Source organism: Alosa pseudoharengus, unplaced genomic scaffold, assembly GCF_046254945.1.
Source record: "Alosa pseudoharengus isolate Yale_2024_CS ecotype anadromous, Long Island Sound unplaced genomic scaffold, YU_APseudo_1.1 YU_APseudo_1.1_scf_6, whole genome shotgun sequence".
NCBI lineage: Eukaryota > Metazoa > Chordata > Actinopteri > Clupeiformes > Clupeidae > Alosa > Alosa pseudoharengus.
Window position 1 is genome coordinate 17213336 of NW_027468848.1, and position 19496 is coordinate 17232831.

The 19496-nt window shown below is 45.5% G+C and overlaps 1 protein-coding gene across 1 annotated transcript in view; it reads left to right on the plus strand.

Annotated features, from left to right (window-relative positions):
* Window positions 1-19496, plus strand: part of LOC143106830 (bifunctional methylenetetrahydrofolate dehydrogenase/cyclohydrolase 2, mitochondrial-like) — a 65270-nt gene that overhangs the window by 11580 nt on the left and 34194 nt on the right. The window contains exon 7 of the mRNA XM_076271307.1: window positions 3162-3269. Within this exon, the coding sequence (XP_076127422.1) occupies window positions 3162-3269 (108 nt within the window). The remainder of the gene's footprint in view (window positions 1-3161; window positions 3270-19496) is intronic.

Genomic DNA, 19496 nt, shown 5'->3' on the forward strand with positions numbered 1-19496 from the left:
TCGTTTAAGAGGGGTCTAAAGACATTCCTATTCAACATATACTTAGTTGTTTAAGCGCTTATGTGTTATGGTTTATATAATGTGGTTTTATTTTAATTGGGCTGTTAATTAATTTGACATTATTGTTTATTATTGATATTCTCCTTAATGTAGTCTTAGCATGTCATTGTTTTTATATTATTGATTGAATTGACATTATTGTTTTATTATTGCCTTTCCCCTTTTTTACATTGCTTTTTTATTAGGCTATTGATTGAATTGATATTATTGTGTACTACAACTATTCTCCTTACTATATTTGACCTACATTTTAATCTGTTCCCTGTTCAATTTTAAATATTATTATGTGTTTTGTATTTATGTGTCGCTTTGGACAAAGGCGTCTGCTAAATCCATAACCATAACCATAACCATAACAATGACCAGGATAAATGCTTCTAACTAAAGGTAGTGAAAATGCCTTAAAAGAGTCTAGGGTTCTAAGGGTTAAGAGCAAGGAGCGCAGCATCAAACAGCACATCAGTATTTTGACAGTCTGCGCATCTGAAGGAATCTGATTGCACGCGAGACCGTGTATGCAACACCAGGATTCCACTAAACCTGTCAGAACACAGATTGGGAATCAAGAGCAGATCCAGTCAAACTCGCAGAGAACAAATTTATTAGCACTAAATCAATCGGCAGGCAAAAACCACAGTCCAGGAACGGGCAGACAGGCAGTCAGGTACAGGCAACAATCCAGACAGGGCAGGCAGAGGACTTGGTCAGAGACAGGCAGAGTTCGCAGGCAGGCAGGCAGGCAGACAGGTCCAGGCAAACAATCCAAAACGACAGGCAGAAGGCGGGCAGAAGGTCAAAACAGGCAGGGTCCAGAACTGGTAGAAAAGTTAGTCTTTTTTGTTGCCTGACTTACTCACAAAGTAAGTCAGGCAACAAACAGCATAAACTGTGATGATCCGACAAACTAAACTAAAAAGGCAGGGTTTAAATACCCAACTGATTGACACAATAAGGGACAGGTGAACAGACAAAATGGAGGGAAAAGAACAAAGTTGCCCAAATAAGGTTATGGGCGTGGCACTGGGCACATGACAGCACATAGGTGAGGTCATCCAGGTGAGGATCCTGATAAAACCATGCTTAACTAAAACGTGTGTGACTAACAGAGTATAGCCTACATGCATCTGCACTCGCCTATTATTTGAACTCATAGGCAAACAAGTCTAGTGTCGCGCTTGGTGCTACGTTGCACTGGGTGTAACATATAGGGCCCTTGATGTTCTGCTCCATCTCCACCTTGGTACTTACGACCCTACATTCCTTTCGTTGCCCCTGTCCTGACGTGTTGCTGGTATCAAATTCAAAATGAACTTATATTTTCCATGTAATTCACCCCTTGCAAGTGACGTCACGTTTTGTTCGCGTCATAGCAAAATAGCCTAGTGAACGGCAAGAACACGAATCAAATCAATGGGTTGTAAAAGACCTCTCCAGAATATATCCCGCCTCCTAACTAGTCTATAGTATAGTCTATAGTATACTACTTAAACGGCACCGACAATCAAAAAATCCAGTGGAAAATATATGGCAGAAGTGTGTAGGCCAATCTGCCCACCAGCTTTTTCAACTTCGCTACCTACAGATGTTTTACCGGTATGATATTTCGAAACGCCATGTTATTCCCCATAGACAATCCCTGGGCAACGTACAAACTGACTAGTTACATTAGCCCTAGCACTATGAGCTACGATAAACGTTAGAATAGCTAGCTTCTAAGTGTGGCAGCTAAGTTATTATTTCATGTTCTGATATGACATTCTTAACGTTTTGACTATGTTACAACTGATAAAAGCAAGACAAATAAAGTAACCAAATCGCTTTGCAATATTTTAGTCCAGAAATACTTATGGGTGTTCATTTACCATAATGTTAATTACAGTGACAGTTAGCCTAACGTAATGTTATCTCCCCTTGCTGTTACCACCAGTTTTAATAACTTTACATTTGCGATCATGACCCATTTCATCTAACAACACCACTGGCATCTTCTTTGACTATCAGACCCCAAACAGCAATACATTGAACTACAAAGATGTTATAGTAATGGTGTTCAGTTCATCATAATCTTTATGACATAATGTAATTTGCCATCCGTCTCCTATCTTTTTGCCGTCCAGCATGGAGCCATCACGTGACTTTTATTTCGAAATCGATCGAAATTATATCTCAATCTCGAACTTCGAACTTAAAAGTAGAATCGACGATACAGCCACACCCCCAATGTCACGTCCAGCATGTATGCCAAGACGCACAAACACACATGCACGTGCTGAACTGCAGCGTTAACACTCCTCTAATTTTAGGCTGCAGCCAGTTAAAATATAGGCCTACACATCAACCTACCGAAATCAAAGCCCCTCTTGCTACTTTGAAATCACCGGTGTGGAAGCATTCCTTCATTCACGTCAATTAAAACTAATTTAGCCTACTCAACTTAGCAAGTGAAAAGATGGTCTAATTACAGTCCAAAGTTACTTAAGGCTTAAAATCCACATTTATAAGTACATATTCCATGAACACTAACCTTGAGTCTCTTCGGAGTGTGCTGAAACAATCATATTAACATTCTGTGTTGTTTCATTTTACTATGTTCACGTCTCTGTTTTAGCCTAATGTTAGTTCTGTCAGAGAATGTCTAATAAGACGGGCTCTGGTTCTGTTTACATTACAACCTCGCGGTTGGAACGGTTTCAAAGCGGTTTCAAAATAAAAGCCCCCCGAAAAGGAAAAGGCCCAAAAGAGTAAATAACATATAAGGAATGCATTAATAGTAATATTTTAAAAAGATCGAAAATCGAATCGAATCGTGACTTTAAAATCGAAAATTACATCGAATCGAGGATTTGAAGAATCGTGACACCCCTAGTGACGTCTTATTGATGGCCAATATCAGGAAATTACAAGCAAACATGGACAACTGAGAGGAAAGTAATGTAAAGGAAAGCTAGAGAATCGCAACGCCATGCAATCTTATACATATACATATCTGAGTATCATCTGAGTGGGGACACGCATGCAAAACCCTCAAGGAGAGAGTAATGTAAAAAGACCTAAAAATGTATAAGAAAATGCTTTGTCTTAGGATGTGTATTTCTGTCTAGGCATTGAGACAGTGGGCAAAAATGTGCTGGTGGTCGGACGCTCCAAGAACGTGGGAATGCCAATTGCAATGCTGCTGCACTCAGACAGAAACCATGAGCGTCCTGGAGGTGAGACAAGTTCACCGATGCTTACTCAGAACATTTATACATTAACAATCTATTTCTTATAGTTATAGTTTACATGGGCATATAATAATCATGGGTTCATTGCTGTCAGAGCATAATATCTATGGTCAAAGTGTTCCATTAATATTCTATCATAGCAGGAAAAGGTACAGAATAGTGGAAATCATTGCATTAGCATGAATGGCATGAGAGTAGGCATTAGGTTCATATTTAAATGGTATTGTATACCTTTACCATTTACATCTTCATTGATATGTGAAGATAGACTAGATAGACAATGTACTCAACAATTGGCAAGTGTTTATAATCAAATATTCTTGCAGTTGTAATGTAAAAGCAACTTGATATGAGAGGGGCCAACCTTTAGTGGTGTGAAAGCAACTGTTGATTTATCTGAGAGTTTGTGTCTACCTAGAATTGTTTTCAGTTCAAGTGTATGGTGACACTAACATTTTGACGTTGCTGGTGAGCCACCCTCAAGCCTAGCTGTAGACATTTGGCTGTAGGCTAATTGAGAAAGATGATGATGCTACCGGTATCTCTGGTACATGTGACTTAATGAATTGTAGTCCAAATGAATGTGAAGTATGAAGTTCTGAAAAATGCTTAGTCAAGGAAGGACCATACCCTGTTCTGCCAGAGGGTGTGCAATTAGGATTCATTAATGCAACTATCATGGTGTTAAGTATGGTTTTGTCAACCTCTAACAGCAGCTGCTGCTGTAAAACCGCAAACAGAATAAAATCACACCCAGGCAGTGTATGCAAAACAGTAAGGCTCAAAGCATGTTTAGACAAGTGGTGCTGGCTCTGGGGGTAAATAGTCTTCGCTGTACTATGTCACTTGGCGTTGGGCTGCAGGTGCCGCGATACTTTGTACTTTATTATGTTTTGTGTTGAATAAGGATGTCTATCCATTCTTCATGAATCTGATAAGCAGAGAGATAAGGTGATGTATGGAGAAATCCTGTAGCCTACTCATCAGGTTAAGACAAGTTCAATTGAGCAAGATCATACAGGCACGTAGTTCTATATTTCAGCCAGGGATTTATTTAATGTTACATTTTTGAGAAAAAGATCTCAAGAGAAATGCTTTGACGCAAAACTTTTCTATGACAGCTTATTGATGTGCATTATGAAGGAATGGTTTGGCAGTACATTCAGAAAGTATTCAAACCCGCTCACTTTTTTACATTTTGTAAGGTTGCGGTGAGGGATGGATACCAAGAAATTGACCCTGGTACATGATTGGTGTGACGGGTGCATACCCACCGTCACGGTAGCGAGGCGCTACCTTTAGTATGCAAACGGACTGAGTGTCATTGTTACCTGTGTGTGTGTTTGTCTGACGTGTCTATGTGTTCAGTTCACCTCCATACTGTTTTAAAATCATTTGTTAACATTGTCATTCATCATACACCTCTGCCGTAATCCCGTAGCTGTTTTAATTAGTCGACATACCATCAAACACTACGGTGATTTATTGCATGCTACCAACCACTATCATTACATCGCTTACTGTTTACAATCATTTACTATTCACGTTACATATTTCTGTTGAAATAGCCACGCAACACAAATGTCTTTGTCTTAACTGTTCTGTTTATTTAGCTTAGTAGATACATGTGTTATCACAGCGTTATGTTTGTCTTACCGGTGTTTCGTCTTGTCTCGTCTTGTTTGTATAAAAGAAGGCGCCGCGACTGTCCCGTTTAAATGTCAGTGAAACCTCCGGGTCAACCGGAAGTGATTCAAACTTTAGGGTATTTTATATTATTTGCTGTTTAATACACATTTTGACTATGTCAAACTGAGCACGGTAGTGAATTATGGTTTATATGTATTTCTAGTGTAATAGATTGATTGGTGATAGCTGTATTAGCTTTTTCATGATGGATTACCTGGAACACCCCTGTCTTTTGTTCAGAGTTGGTATGTGCCAATCTTAGTGGTGGTTCTCAGGCCTATTTATACCATGCCTTTCAGTTTATCGAGAGAGCAGTAAGTGACAGGACATGAGTCCTATTTGCTCTGGACTATGCTGACTTGTTAAGGTCAGATATTATTGCCGGCTACGATTATGGTATTGATTTGTGACTATCATGTCAATTTTTTGTTTCATTTATTGAAAGTGTTTTTTTTTCTATTTTTTTTCTTTTGTTTATTTTTATCATCCTAATTGCCAAATATTGGCCTTATTTGGGAATCAATAAAAATTCCCATCCTCAAACGTACTCCTCTGCGTCCTCCTGAGTGTGACAACTTGCTCAAGACTGCACTTCCTCACTTTACCCTTCAACATTTGGTGGCAGTGGTTTTCCGGGTAACCAGTGTCTGAGCAACACTCAGTGAGACAAGATGGATGTCCTTGGTGGAGGTACGGCACCCTCTAGAGATGGTTCAGCAACAGGGACCAATCCCAGATCCACAGCATTGTCCAAGCCTCCCACTCCCGTTGTCGAGGACTGGACAGATCGCTTGGAGCGGATCGTGAAGTCAGTGGTTGAGTCTCAGCGCCGTCAGCATGACCAGCTGGAGGCTGAATCGCGTCGTCAGGACCAGAGGTGGAAAGCCATGGAGCATCAGTTCCAGCAGTTACAGAGTCTGGTGAGAGCCGAGCACGGCAGCGACACAGCCGACGAGCCTGCCATTCATCGGGCTGCAGCATGCCAGCGCCCGCCCGTCGTCTGTAGCAATGGATGCACTCCTCAGCATGCCCCCTCTGGATATACCAACTCCACTGCCTCGTCCAGATCGGCAACCGGAACCCAGGTTGCAGAGCTCCCTGAACTCCACTACTCTTGGCCTTGCCACACCGCCAAACTTTCAACTGGGGTGGAGACCCCCAAGGATGGTTCCTTATGAAGAAGATGAGGACATCGAACATTATTTAACTACCTTTGAAAGGCTCGCAGCAGCTTCACAGTGGCCTATAGACACTTCGGCATTGTACCTTGTGCCCTTGTTGAAGGGCAAGGCCAGAGCTGCTTATATAGCCATGAGTTTTGAAGACAGCCAGGAATATGGCAAATTGAAGCAAGCCATCCTTGATAAGTTCAACATCAGCGCCGAGACATACCGCCAGCGTTTCCGTTCAAAGACCATCCTTGAAGGCGAGACGGCGAAGGAACTTCAAGCTCGGCTGAAGGACTTGTTGGAGAAATGGCTTGTTCCAGAGACACTGAACAAGGAACAGGTGTGTGACCAGATCGTGCTTGAGCAGTTCCTGGGCATGCTGAACCCCGAGCTCCAAGTGTGGGTAAGAGAACGCACCCCACGATCCTCAACACAAGCAGCAGAATTGGTGGAGACATTTATGGCGGCCAGACCCTCCAGAAGAGGCTACCATATGGGCCCTCAACAGGACTACTAGAGAAGACCCCACCAAGCAGCCCAGCGAGAGCCAGAGAAGACCTCAGCATCTGGTAAGTCTGCCGGTGATAGTGGTCGTGTGGTTAAGCCATCTAGCAGCCCCAATAGCCCCAGTGTGAGCTACAATGTTAGCCCCACCTCAGCTGCAACAGCTAGAACCCCTGTCTGTCATGGTTGCGGTCAGCAAGGCCATATCAGGCCTAACTGTCCTTTGAAGAAAGTGTCTGACTCCAGATTGTGTTATCTCCCTGGCCCTAGCAAGCACTTACCTGGTATGTCTGATCTCACTATCCCAGTAAAGGTAAAAGCAAAGACTCTGCAGGCTTTAGTTGATTGCGGAAGTAGTCAGTCTTTTATTCTTAAGTCTTGTTTAAAGTCAGATTTCCAGCCTGTGGGAAAGGTCAAGGTTCGTTGCATCCATGGCGATGAGACTGAGCACCAGACCAGTGAGGTCCTCTTTGACATTAATGGACAGAGGTACTTGTTAACCGTCGGTGTTTTAGATAAATGCCCTTATGCGGTGATTCTAGGCCAGGATGTACCTATTCTTACCGATCTTTTACAGAGTGTTAACACGGCTACTGCTTACGTCACAACTAGAGCACAAGCCAAAGTGAAACAAGATCAGGATTGGTCTGAGTTACCGTTTGGTTGCTGCCCGGGTGGCAAAACCAAAAAGTCAAAGGCAGAAAGGCGCAGAGCAAAAGTGAGGGGCACGGCAGTGCAGGAAAGTCTTGACTCCCCACCTCTAGAGGGCAATGAAGTCTTGGTAGAAGATTTCATACAATTCCAGCAAGTCGACCCAACACTTAGCTCTTGTCTTTCTGCTGTAAAAACCCCAGATGAGTCTAGGGAAGCCATTGAGGAGGGTGACACGTGCTTTGTTTTAAATAATGAGAAGCTGTGCAGAGTGAGTGCAGACATGGAACAGCTAGTGGTTCCTGAACATCTCAGAGCCAAAGTTCTACATCTGGGACACAGCATTCCTTGGTCTGGCCATTTAGGGAAAGAGAAGACCGAGAGCAGAATTAAGCACAGGTTTTACTGGCCAGGTTTTCAGAGAGACATAGCAGAGTTCTGCAGGTCATGCCCAGAGTGCCAACTAACTGCTCGCTCTAAGAGAGGTTTGAAAGCACCTCTGATCAGCCTTCCCATTATTGAGGTACCTTTTAGTCGAATCGCCATGGATGTAGTAGGGCCCCTAGAAAGAAGTAGGGCAGGTCACCGCTACATTCTGGTCATATGCGACTATGCAACGCGTTACCCAGAGGCATTCCCCCTCAGACATACAAAGTCTAGACAGATAGCCAACTGTTTAATCCAGCTCTTCTCCCGTGTGGGAATCCCTAAGGAAATTTTAACAGATCAGGGTACTAACTTCATCAGCAAAACACTGAGGCAGGTGTACTCCCTGTTAGGGATCCAAGGTATCAAAACCACACCCTATCACCCGCAGACTGATGGCATGGTTGAAAGGTTCAACCAGACCTTGAAATCAATGCTGCAGAAGTTCGTGTCTGAGTCTGGAGCTGACTGGGATCAGTGGCTCCCTTACCTGCTCTTCTCCTACAGAGAGGTTCCGCAGGCATCCACCGGGTTTTCCCCCTTCGAGCTCCTGTACGGACGGGAGGTGAGAGGCCCGCTTGACATCCTTCGTGAGAGCTGGGAGGGGGACGCTCCTCGCCAGCTGACCAACGTAGCGAGCTATGTCATTAGGATGCGGGAGAAGCTGGACCAGCTGAGCTCCATGGCCCACGATCAACTGGCCAAGGCCCAGGCACAGCAGAAGACGTGGTATGACCGCAGTGCACGCAGCCGCACCTTCTCGTCCGGACAGAAAGTACTGTTGCTGTTGCCGTCAACGGAGAGCAGTCTGCTGGCAAAGTGGCAAGGTCCTTTCGAGGTGCTTCGCCGAGTGGGTGAGGTAACCTACGAAATCGCCATGCCTGGCAGACGTTGCTCTAAACAGACCTTCCACATCAATCTGCTCAAACAATGGATAGACCGACCATCGTCTGACATCAAAGACCAGCTGTGGGCGCGGACTGTCGAGGAGGAAGAAGAGCCATTGGAGCAGTACTTTCCCACTGCGTGCGGCGAATCGACCTACCCCTCCGTCACCCACCTTACACCTGAACATCAGGAAGATCTGCGCAAGATCATCCCCAGAGGCCTGTTTAGAGACCGACCAGGGCGGACTGACGTCATCACACACGACATCCGACTGATATCTCCAGGTCCCATCCGGCAGACGACCACCAGGGTTCCAGCACGACTGATCCCCGCGCTGAAACAGGAGGTGGAGGCGATGCTGGAGATGGGGGTGATTGAGCCGTCGCACAGTGAGTGGTGTAGTCCCGTGGTCCTGGTACCGAAAAAGGACGGGGGACTCCGCTTCTGTATTGACTTTTCTAAACTGAACGGAATTTCTGCTTTCGACCCTTATCCCATGCCCCGTGTGGATGAGCTGGTGGAGCGTCTGGGGAAGGCTGAGTTTCTCAGCACTCTTGACTTGTGTAAGGGGTACTGGCAGGTACCACTCTCCCCCGAGCACAGGAGCTGACAGCCTTCAGAGCTCCATCTGGCCTCTTCCAGTTCCAGGTCATGCCTTTTGGACTACACGGTGCTGCAGCAAGTTTCCAGCGCCTCATGGACCAGGTGCTAAGCGGCGCTGAGGACTACGCTGCTGCATACATTGACGATGTGGTGATTCATAGCTCTTCATGGGAGGCGCATCTGGAGCACCTGGGAGACGTCTTCCGGAGGATTCATCAGGCCGGGCTGGTAGTCAACGCCAGCAAATGCCAGCTTGCCCGGTCCGAAGTGTGCTACCTTGGGTACGTCCTGGGTGGTGGCACTATCCGTCCTCAAGTCAACAAGGTGGACGCCGTCCGCAGCTGCCAGCCACCCACAACCAAGAAGGGCGTGAGATCCTTTTTGGGACTGGTCGGCTGGTACAGGGGCTTCATCCCTAACTTCTCCAGTCGAGCTGTAGCCTTGACTGACCTCACTCGTAAGACCAGTCCTAACAAGGTGGTCTGGACTCCCGAGTGTGAGACTGCTTTCCGGGATTTGCAGGAGAGCATGTGCCATGAGCCGGTGCTGACTTCTCCTTGCCCTTCACAGTGCAGACGGACGCTTCAGGCCTTGGCCTAGGGGCTGTGTTGCTGCAAGGTGAGGGGGAGGACAAAAGGCCCGTGCAATATGTGAGCCGCAAACTTTTCCCTCGAGAGACCCGTTACTCCACCATAGAAAAGGAGTGTCTCGCCATTAAATGGGCACTAGACACTCTTAAGTACTATTTGGTGGGGAAGGAGTTTGTCCTAGAGACAGACCATAGGCCTTTGCAATGGCTCCATCGCATGCGGGATTTTAACTCAAGGATTACTCGCTGGCACTTGTCCTTGCAGCCTTACAAATTTACGGTGAAGTACAGGGCCGGTAAAGACAATGTAATAGCGGACTTTCTGTCCCGCCACGAGATGGACGCTCCTTCTTAAGGAGGGGGGTGTGTGACGGGTGCATACCCACCGTCACGGTAGCGAGGCGCTACCTTTAGTATGCAAACGGACTGAGTGTCATTGTTACCTGTGTGTGTGTTTGTCTGACGTGTCTATGTGTTCAGTTCACCTCCATACTGTTTTAAAATCATTTGTTAACATTGTCATTCATCATACACCTCTGCCGTAATCCCGTAGCTGTTTTAATTAGTCGACATACCATCAAACACTACGGTGATTTATTGCATGCTACCAACCACTATCATTACATCGCTTACTGTTTACAATCATTTACTATTCACGTTACATATTTCTGTTGAAATAGCCACGCAACACAAATGTCTTTGTCTTAACTGTTCTGTTTATTTAGCTTAGTAGATACATGTGTTATCACAGCGTTATGTTTGTCTTACCGGTGTTTCGTCTTGTCTCGTCTTGTTTGTATAAAAGAAGGCGCCGCGACTGTCCCGTTTAAATGTCAGTGAAACCTCCGGGTCAACCGGAAGTGATTCAAACTTTAGGGTATTTTATATTATTTGCTGTTTAATACACATTTTGACTATGTCAAACTGAGCACGGTAGTGAATTATGGTTTATATGTATTTCTAGTGTAATAGATTGATTGGTGATAGCTGTATTAGCTTTTTCATGATGGATTACCTGGAACACCCCTGTCTTTTGTTCAGAGTTGGTATGTGCCAATCTTAGTGGTGGTTCTCAGGCCTATTTATACCATGCCTTTCAGTTTATCGAGAGAGCAGTAAGTGACAGGACATGAGTCCTATTTGCTCTGGACTATGCTGACTTGTTAAGGTCAGATATTATTGCCGGCTACGATTATGGTATTGATTTGTGACTATCATGTCAATTTTTTGTTTCATTTATTGAAAGTGTTTTTTTTTCTATTTTTTTTCTTTTGTTTATTTTTATCATCCTAATTGCCAAATATTGGCCTTATTTGGGAATCAATAAAAATTCCCATCCTCAAACGTACTCCTCTGCGTCCTCCTGAGTGTGACAACTTGCTCAAGGCTGCACTTCCTCACTTTACCCTTCAACATTTGGTGGCAGTGGTTTTCCGGGTAACCAGTGTCTGAGCAACACTCAGTGAGACAAGATGGATGTCCTTGGTGGAGGTACGGCACCCTCTAGAGATGGTTCAGCAACAGGGACCAATCCCAGATCCACAGCATTGTCCAAGCCTCCCACTCCCGTTGTCGAGGATTGGACAGATCGCTTGGAGCGGATCGTGAAGTCAGTGGTTGAGTCTCAGCGCCGTCAGCATGACCAGCTGGAGGCTGAATCGCGTCGTCAGGACCAGAGGTGGAAAGCCATGGAGCATCAGTTCCAGCAGTTACAGAGTCTGGTGAGAGCCGAGCACGGCAGCGACACAGCCGACGAGCCTGCCATTCATCGGGCTGCAGCATGCCAGCGCCCGCCCGTCGTCTGTAGCAATGGATGCACTCCTCAGCATGCCCCCTCTGGATATACCAACTCCACTGCCTCGTCCAGATCGGCAACCGGAACCCAGGTTGCAGAGCTCCCTGAACTCCACTACTCTTGGCCTTGCCACACCGCCAAACTTTCAACTGGGGTGGAGACCCCCAAGGATGGTTCCTTATGAAGAAGATGAGGACATCGAACATTATTTAACTACCTTTGAAAGGCTCGCAGCAGCTTCACAGTGGCCTATAGACACTTCGGCATTGTACCTTGTGCCCTTGTTGAAGGGCAAGGCCAGAGCTGCTTATATAGCCATGAGTTTTGAAGACAGCCAGGAATATGGCAAATTGAAGCAAGCCATCCTTGATAAGTTCAACATCAGCGCCGAGACATACCGCCAGCGTTTCCGTTCAAAGACCATCCTTGAAGGCGAGACGGCGAAGGAACTTCAAGCTCGGCTGAAGGACTTGTTGGAGAAATGGCTTGTTCCAGAGACACTGAACAAGGAACAGGTGTGTGACCAGATCGTGCTTGAGCAGTTCCTGGGCATGCTGAACCCCGAGCTCCAAGTGTGGGTAAGAGAACGCACCCCACGATCCTCAACACAAGCAGCAGAATTGGTGGAGACATTTATGGCGGCCAGACCCTCCAGAAGAGGCTACCATATGGGCCCTCAACAGGACTACTAGAGAAGACCCCACCAAGCAGCCCAGCGAGAGCCAGAGAAGACCTCAGCATCTGGTAAGTCTGCCGGTGATAGTGGTCGTGTGGTTAAGCCATCTAGCAGCCCCAATAGCCCCAGTGTGAGCTACAATGTTAGCCCCACCTCAGCTGCAACAGCTAGAACCCCTGTCTGTCATGGTTGCGGTCAGCAAGGCCATATCAGGCCTAACTGTCCTTTGAAGAAAGTGTCTGACTCCAGATTGTGTTATCTCCCTGGCCCTAGCAAGCACTTACCTGGTATGTCTGATCTCACTATCCCAGTAAAGGTAAAAGCAAAGACTCTGCAGGCTTTAGTTGATTGCGGAAGTAGTCAGTCTTTTATTCTTAAGTCTTGTTTAAAGTCAGATTTCCAGCCTGTGGGAAAGGTCAAGGTTCGTTGCATCCATGGCGATGAGACTGAGCACCAGACCAGTGAGGTCCTCTTTGACATTAATGGACAGAGGTACTTGTTAACCGTCGGTGTTTTAGATAAATGCCCTTACGCGGTGATTCTAGGCCAGGATGTACCTATTCTTACCGATCTTTTACAGAGTGTTAACACGGCTACTGCTTACGTCACAACTAGAGCACAAGCCAAAGTGAAACAAGATCAGGATTGGTCTGAGTTACCGTTTGGTTGCTGCCCGGGTGGCAAAACCAAAAAGTCAAAGGCAGAAAGGCGCAGAGCAAAAGTGAGGGGCACGGCAGTGCAGGAAAGTCTTGACTCCCCACCTCTAGAGGGCAATGAAGTCTTGGTAGAAGATTTCATACAATTCCAGCAAGTCGACCCAACACTTAGCTCTTGTCTTTCTGCTGTAAAAACCCCAGATGAGTCTAGGGAAGCCATTGAGGAGGGTGACACGTGCTTTGTTTTAAATAATGAGAAGCTGTGCAGAGTGAGTGCAGACATGGAACAGCTAGTGGTTCCTGAACATCTCAGAGCCAAAGTTCTACATCTGGGACACAGCATTCCTTGGTCTGGCCATTTAGGGAAAGAGAAGACCGAGAGCAGAATTAAGCACAGGTTTTACTGGCCAGGTTTTCAGAGAGACATAGCAGAGTTCTGCAGGTCATGCCCAGAGTGCCAACTAACTGCTCGCTCTAAGAGAGGTTTGAAAGCACCTCTGATCAGCCTTCCCATTATTGAGGTACCTTTTAGTCGAATCGCCATGGATGTAGTAGGGCCCCTAGAAAGAAGTAGGGCAGGTCACCGCTACATTCTGGTCATATGCGACTATGCAACGCGTTACCCAGAGGCATTCCCCCTCAGACATACAAAGTCTAGACAGATAGCCAACTGTTTAATCCAGCTCTTCTCCCGTGTGGGAATCCCTAAGGAAATTTTAACAGATCAGGGTACTAACTTCATCAGCAAAACACTGAGGCAGGTGTACTCCCTGTTAGGGATCCAAGGTATCAAAACCACACCCTATCACCCGCAGACTGATGGCATGGTTGAAAGGTTCAACCAGACCTTGAAATCAATGCTGCAGAAGTTCGTGTCTGAGTCTGGAGCTGACTGGGATCAGTGGCTCCCTTACCTGCTCTTCTCCTACAGAGAGGTTCCGCAGGCATCCACCGGGTTTTCCCCCTTCGAGCTCCTGTACGGACGGGAGGTGAGAGGCCCGCTTGACATCCTTCGTGAGAGCTGGGAGGGGGACGCTCCTCGCCAGCTGACCAACGTAGCGAGCTATGTCATTAGGATGCGGGAGAAGCTGGACCAGCTGAGCTCCATGGCCCACGATCAACTGGCCAAGGCCCAGGCACAGCAGAAGACGTGGTATGACCGCAGTGCACGCAGCCGCACCTTCTCGTCCGGACAGAAAGTACTGTTGCTGTTGCCGTCAACGGAGAGCAGTCTGCTGGCAAAGTGGCAAGGTCCTTTCGAGGTGCTTCGCCGAGTGGGTGAGGTAACCTACGAAATCGCCATGCCTGGCAGACGTTGCTCTAAACAGACCTTCCACATCAATCTGCTCAAACAATGGATAGACCGACCATCGTCTGACATCAAAGACCAGCTGTGGGCGCGGACTGTCGAGGAGGAAGAAGAGCCATTGGAGCAGTACTTTCCCACTGCGTGCGGCGAATCGACCTACCCCTCCGTCACCCACCTTACACCTGAACATCAGGAAGATCTGCGCAAGATCATCCCCAGAGGCCTGTTTAGAGACCGACCAGGGCGGACTGACGTCATCACACACGACATCCGACTGATATCTCCAGGTCCCATCCGGCAGACGACCACCAGGGTTCCAGCACGACTGATCCCCGCGCTGAAACAGGAGGTGGAGGCGATGCTGGAGATGGGGGTGATTGAGCCGTCGCACAGTGAGTGGTGTAGTCCCGTGGTCCTGGTACCGAAAAAGGACGGGGGACTCCGCTTCTGTATTGACTTTTCTAAACTGAACGGAATTTCTGCTTTCGACCCTTATCCCATGCCCCGTGTGGATGAGCTGGTGGAGCGTCTGGGGAAGGCTGAGTTTCTCAGCACTCTTGACTTGTGTAAGGGGTACTGGCAGGTACCACTCTCCCCCGAGCACAGGAGCTGACAGCCTTCAGAGCTCCATCTGGCCTCTTTCAGTTCCAGGTCATGCCTTTTGGACTACACGGTGCTGCAGCAAGTTTCCAGCGCCTCATGGACCAGGTGCTAAGCGGCGCTGAGGACTACGCTGCTGCATACATTGACGATGTGGTGATTCATAGCTCTTCATGGGAGGCGCATCTGGAGCACCTGGGAGACGTCTTCCGGAGGATTCATCAGGCCGGGCTGGTAGTCAACGCCAGCAAATGCCAGCTTGCCCGGTCCGAAGTGTGCTACCTTGGGTACGTCCTGGGTGGTGGCACTATCCGTCCTCAAGTCAACAAGGTGGACGCCGTCCGCAGCTGCCAGCCACCCACAACCAAGAAGGGCGTGAGATCCTTTTTGGGACTGGTCGGCTGGTACAGGGGCTTCATCCCTAACTTCTCCAGTCGAGCTGTAGCCTTGACTGACCTCACTCGTAAGACCAGTCCTAACAAGGTGGTCTGGACTCCCGAGTGTGAGACTGCTTTCCGGGATTTGCAGGAGAGCATGTGCCATGAGCCGGTGCTGACTTCTCCTTGCCCTTCACAGTGCAGACGGACGCTTCAGGCCTTGGCCTAGGGGCTGTGTTGCTGCAAGGTGAGGGGGAGGACAAAAGGCCCGTGCAATATGTGAGCCGCAAACTTTTCCCTCGAGAGACCCGTTACTCCACCATAGAAAAGGAGTGTCTCGCCATTAAATGGGCACTAGACACTCTTAAGTACTATTTGGTGGGGAAGGAGTTTGTCCTAGAGACAGACCATAGGCCTTTGCAATGGCTCCATCGCATGCGGGATTTTAACTCAAGGATTACTCGCTGGCACTTGTCCTTGCAGCCTTACAAATTTACGGTGAAGTACAGGGCCGGTAAAGACAATGTAATAGCGGACTTTCTGTCCCGCCACGAGATGGACGCTCCTTCTTAAGGAGGGGGGTGTGTGACGGGTGCATACCCACCGTCACGGTAGCGAGGCGCTACCTTTAGTATGCAAACGGACTGAGTGTCATTGTTACCTGTGTGTGTGTTTGTCTGACGTGTCTATGTGTTCAGTTCACCTCCATACTGTTTTAAAATCATTTGTTAACATTGTCATTCATCATACACCTCTGCCGTAATCCCGTAGCTGTTTTAATTAGTCGACATACCATCAAACACTACGGTGATTTATTGCATGCTACCAACCACTATCATTACATAGCTTACTGTTTACAATCATTTACTATTCACGTTACATATTTCTGTTGAAATAGCCACGCAACACAAATGTCTTTGTCTTAACTGTTCTGTTTATTTAGCTTAGTAGATACATGTGTTATCACAGCGTTATGTTTGTCTTACCGGTGTTTCGTCTTGTCTCGTCTTGTTTGTATAAAAGAAGGCGCCGCGACTGTCCCGTTTAAATGTCAGTGAAACCTCCGGGTCAACCGGAAGTGATTCAAACTTTAGGGTATTTTATATTATTTGCTGTTTAATACACATTTTGACTATGTCAAACTGAGCACGGTAGTGAATTATGGTTTATATGTATTTCTAGTGTAATAGATTGATTGGTGATAGCTGTATTAGCTTTTTCATGATGGATTACCTGGAACACCCCTGTCTTTTGTTCAGAGTTGGTATGTGCCAATCTTAGTGGTGGTTCTCAGGCCTATTTATACCATGCCTTTCAGTTTATCGAGAGAGCAGTAAGTGACAGGACATGAGTCCTATTTGCTCTGGACTATGCTGACTTGTTAAGGTCAGATATTATTGCCGGCTACGATTATGGTATTGATTTGTGACTAACATGTCAATTTTTTGTTTCATTTATTGAAAGTGTTTTTTTTTCTATTTTTTTTCTTTTGTTTATTTTTATCATCCTAATTGCCAAATATTGGCCTTATTTGGGAATCAATAAAAATTCCCATCCTCAAACGTACTCCTCTGCGTCCTCCTGAGTGTGACAACTTGCTCAAGACTGCACTTCCTCACTTTACCCTTCAACAATTGGTCAGAAAATACTTCTACAGACATAACCATGGCATGTGGTCATATGGTCACATGCATCGGTGTGTCCAAAGTACAGTGGGCATCGCTTTCAAATGGCCACTTCAGTCGCGCATTACGAGGCGTGAAGCTGCGTGAAGCTTTAGTACCACTTTCAGCCACTGTGCGTCACTCTGCCACTGTACATCGCTCTGTCAGTAGCCTGACTGCCGCCCCTTCTGAAAAAGCAGGAGGCTACCTTTAAACATACTTGTTACCGAGAGGAATCCCAGCCTACGAATTCAATAACAAAATAAATCATGCATAATTAAACTAGGGCTGTCAAAATAACTGATTAATTTCGATTAATTAATTTGAGAAAAAATAACTGATTAAAAAAATTAGTGCAGATTAATCGATTCCGTATGACCTTTGACCCCAAGCCATTCTAGTCAGTAAAAATTAGACCGTAAAATGAAGGAGAGAGAAGAAAACGTGCTGCCTGGATCATTGATTGGAACATTTACTTTAAAAAAACAGCCTGATGGTGTTAATAACAAATAAAGTGTTGAAAATAAAGTCCTCTGCAATGAAATGATTTGTATGTGAAAAAAAAACTTCTTCCTGAAGTACTTTTGAATTTATTTCCTCAGCATATTAGGTCATATCATAGATTATTATGGCAATTACTTGAACAGTGAAAATAATAATAAAAGAGTTTTTGAACTTGAATGTCACTAATGCTGATTATTCAATGATTCATTTGAATTTAAATATTTAAAATACTTTCACAGCAAAAATTATATATGCGATTAATTTAGATTAATTAATCACAGAGTATGTAATTAATTAGATTGATTTTTTTAATCGATTGACAGCCCTAAATTAAACATAACCTCGATTAAGGCTAATTGGGTATGGCTTAAGGCTTGACTACACGGTGGTAGCGAAAATCGAAATCTGCTTTTGATAGCCTACCGGTGCCGCTCCACAAAACGAAAAAATATCTTAATTTGCTGTCTATGTTATTGTCAGTGTTGGGGGTAACGCAACTATGCAAATCAAAACAGTGTCTTAATTTGCTCTACTTCTTGACTGCAATGTAGTCAATTGACTGCTTGACATGTCATTTTTATTTTTCTGTACAATAAACAAATACATCTGCTTTATGCCGCAGAATAACATTCATATTTGGCTGACTACAGACGCGCCACTTCCCTCCCCATATTCCAAGATTAAGATAGTAGCCTATACAAAAAGCACTTCATACTATCATAAAAATTTGTTAAAACGAATAGCTATTTGCAATTTGACAAAACACTGGTCCTCATTTTGCGAATGCGAGGACGATATGAGCCTGTTGCATTTAGTTAGATGTCCGAGTCAGGCATAATGTTTGAAAACCACTGGCTCGTAATCACAATAATTTAACACACAACAGTTGGATAGCCTACTTCATCATGTCCCCATGCCTACATTTTTGTGAGTAGCATAGAGATCGTTAAAAACAATAAAGTATGGCTCTCCGTTTGGGACATCGAAAACGTATATTTTTAATAGGGTAGACTACGTCGGAGATGCTGACTTGCAAAGGCCTCGGGATAACACGTTATCACCACCATCATCAGTCATGCCCCTTGATCAAAGTGGGGAATGAAATAAAAGTTTGAGAACCACTGGCTTAACAAGTTACTGCAGTCCAAAACACACAGAATCTGTTAAAATATTCTGATGATCGGCGATGATATCGGCAAATGTTTGTTTTCCAAAGTAAGAATTTCACTTCACCATGCACCTTAGACAATGAATAGCTCATTACACTTGTTACTGTTAAACGTAGGCCTAACTGGTATCATTACAAACATTATTCTGTCCTAAAACTGGCATATTTTATGGCATTGTGTTATGTAAGTACGTTGTAAAATCTAGAGAAATGTGTGAGGTGGTCAGCGGGGGACAATTGAGACACACATTGGATTGTGTTATTACTTGAACGTTATCCACAGCTGTGGTAGGCCTATCAGGGGCAGGAGGATTACTGTTAGCGCAGGCTTTATATAAAATTCTTCAACAGAAGGCCTCGAATGCAGGCTTGCCCAAAATAAAGGCCTGTGATTTGCGCAGCCTACAGTAAATAACAGACCCGCCACAATGTGCGGTATGATGCTTTTTTACGAGCAAGATGTTTTTGGTGCCCTACGCAACCGAGGTGAAGTTAGTTTGATATTTGATATTCGGATATTGGACAGATATTCATTTTTTTTTAATGCGGCCGGTTTCACCCCGTGTTTGCAGACAATGTACAAACAGATGACCTGTCTACATGCTCCCAGCCGACCTACTTAGGGACCGTCTATAAAGTACCTTCTGAGTTACCTTCATAGTCTTTTTTGTCAATAGCTTTGACATCATGTGACCTAGTGACTCCAAACCAATGCAGAATAGTTATCCTATATGGGACTCATCAGACAAACCTCTTTTTATAGTGACTATGTGCACACTGTATTTTATAGGAATTTTTTAAAGAAAATACATTATTTCATATAAGAAACAGACTCCTTTTTTCAATACCTCCCAAGCCATGTGACCTAGGGACTCCAAACCAATGCAGAATAGTTATTCTATATGGGACTCATCAGACACACCTCTTTTTATAGTCACTGTATG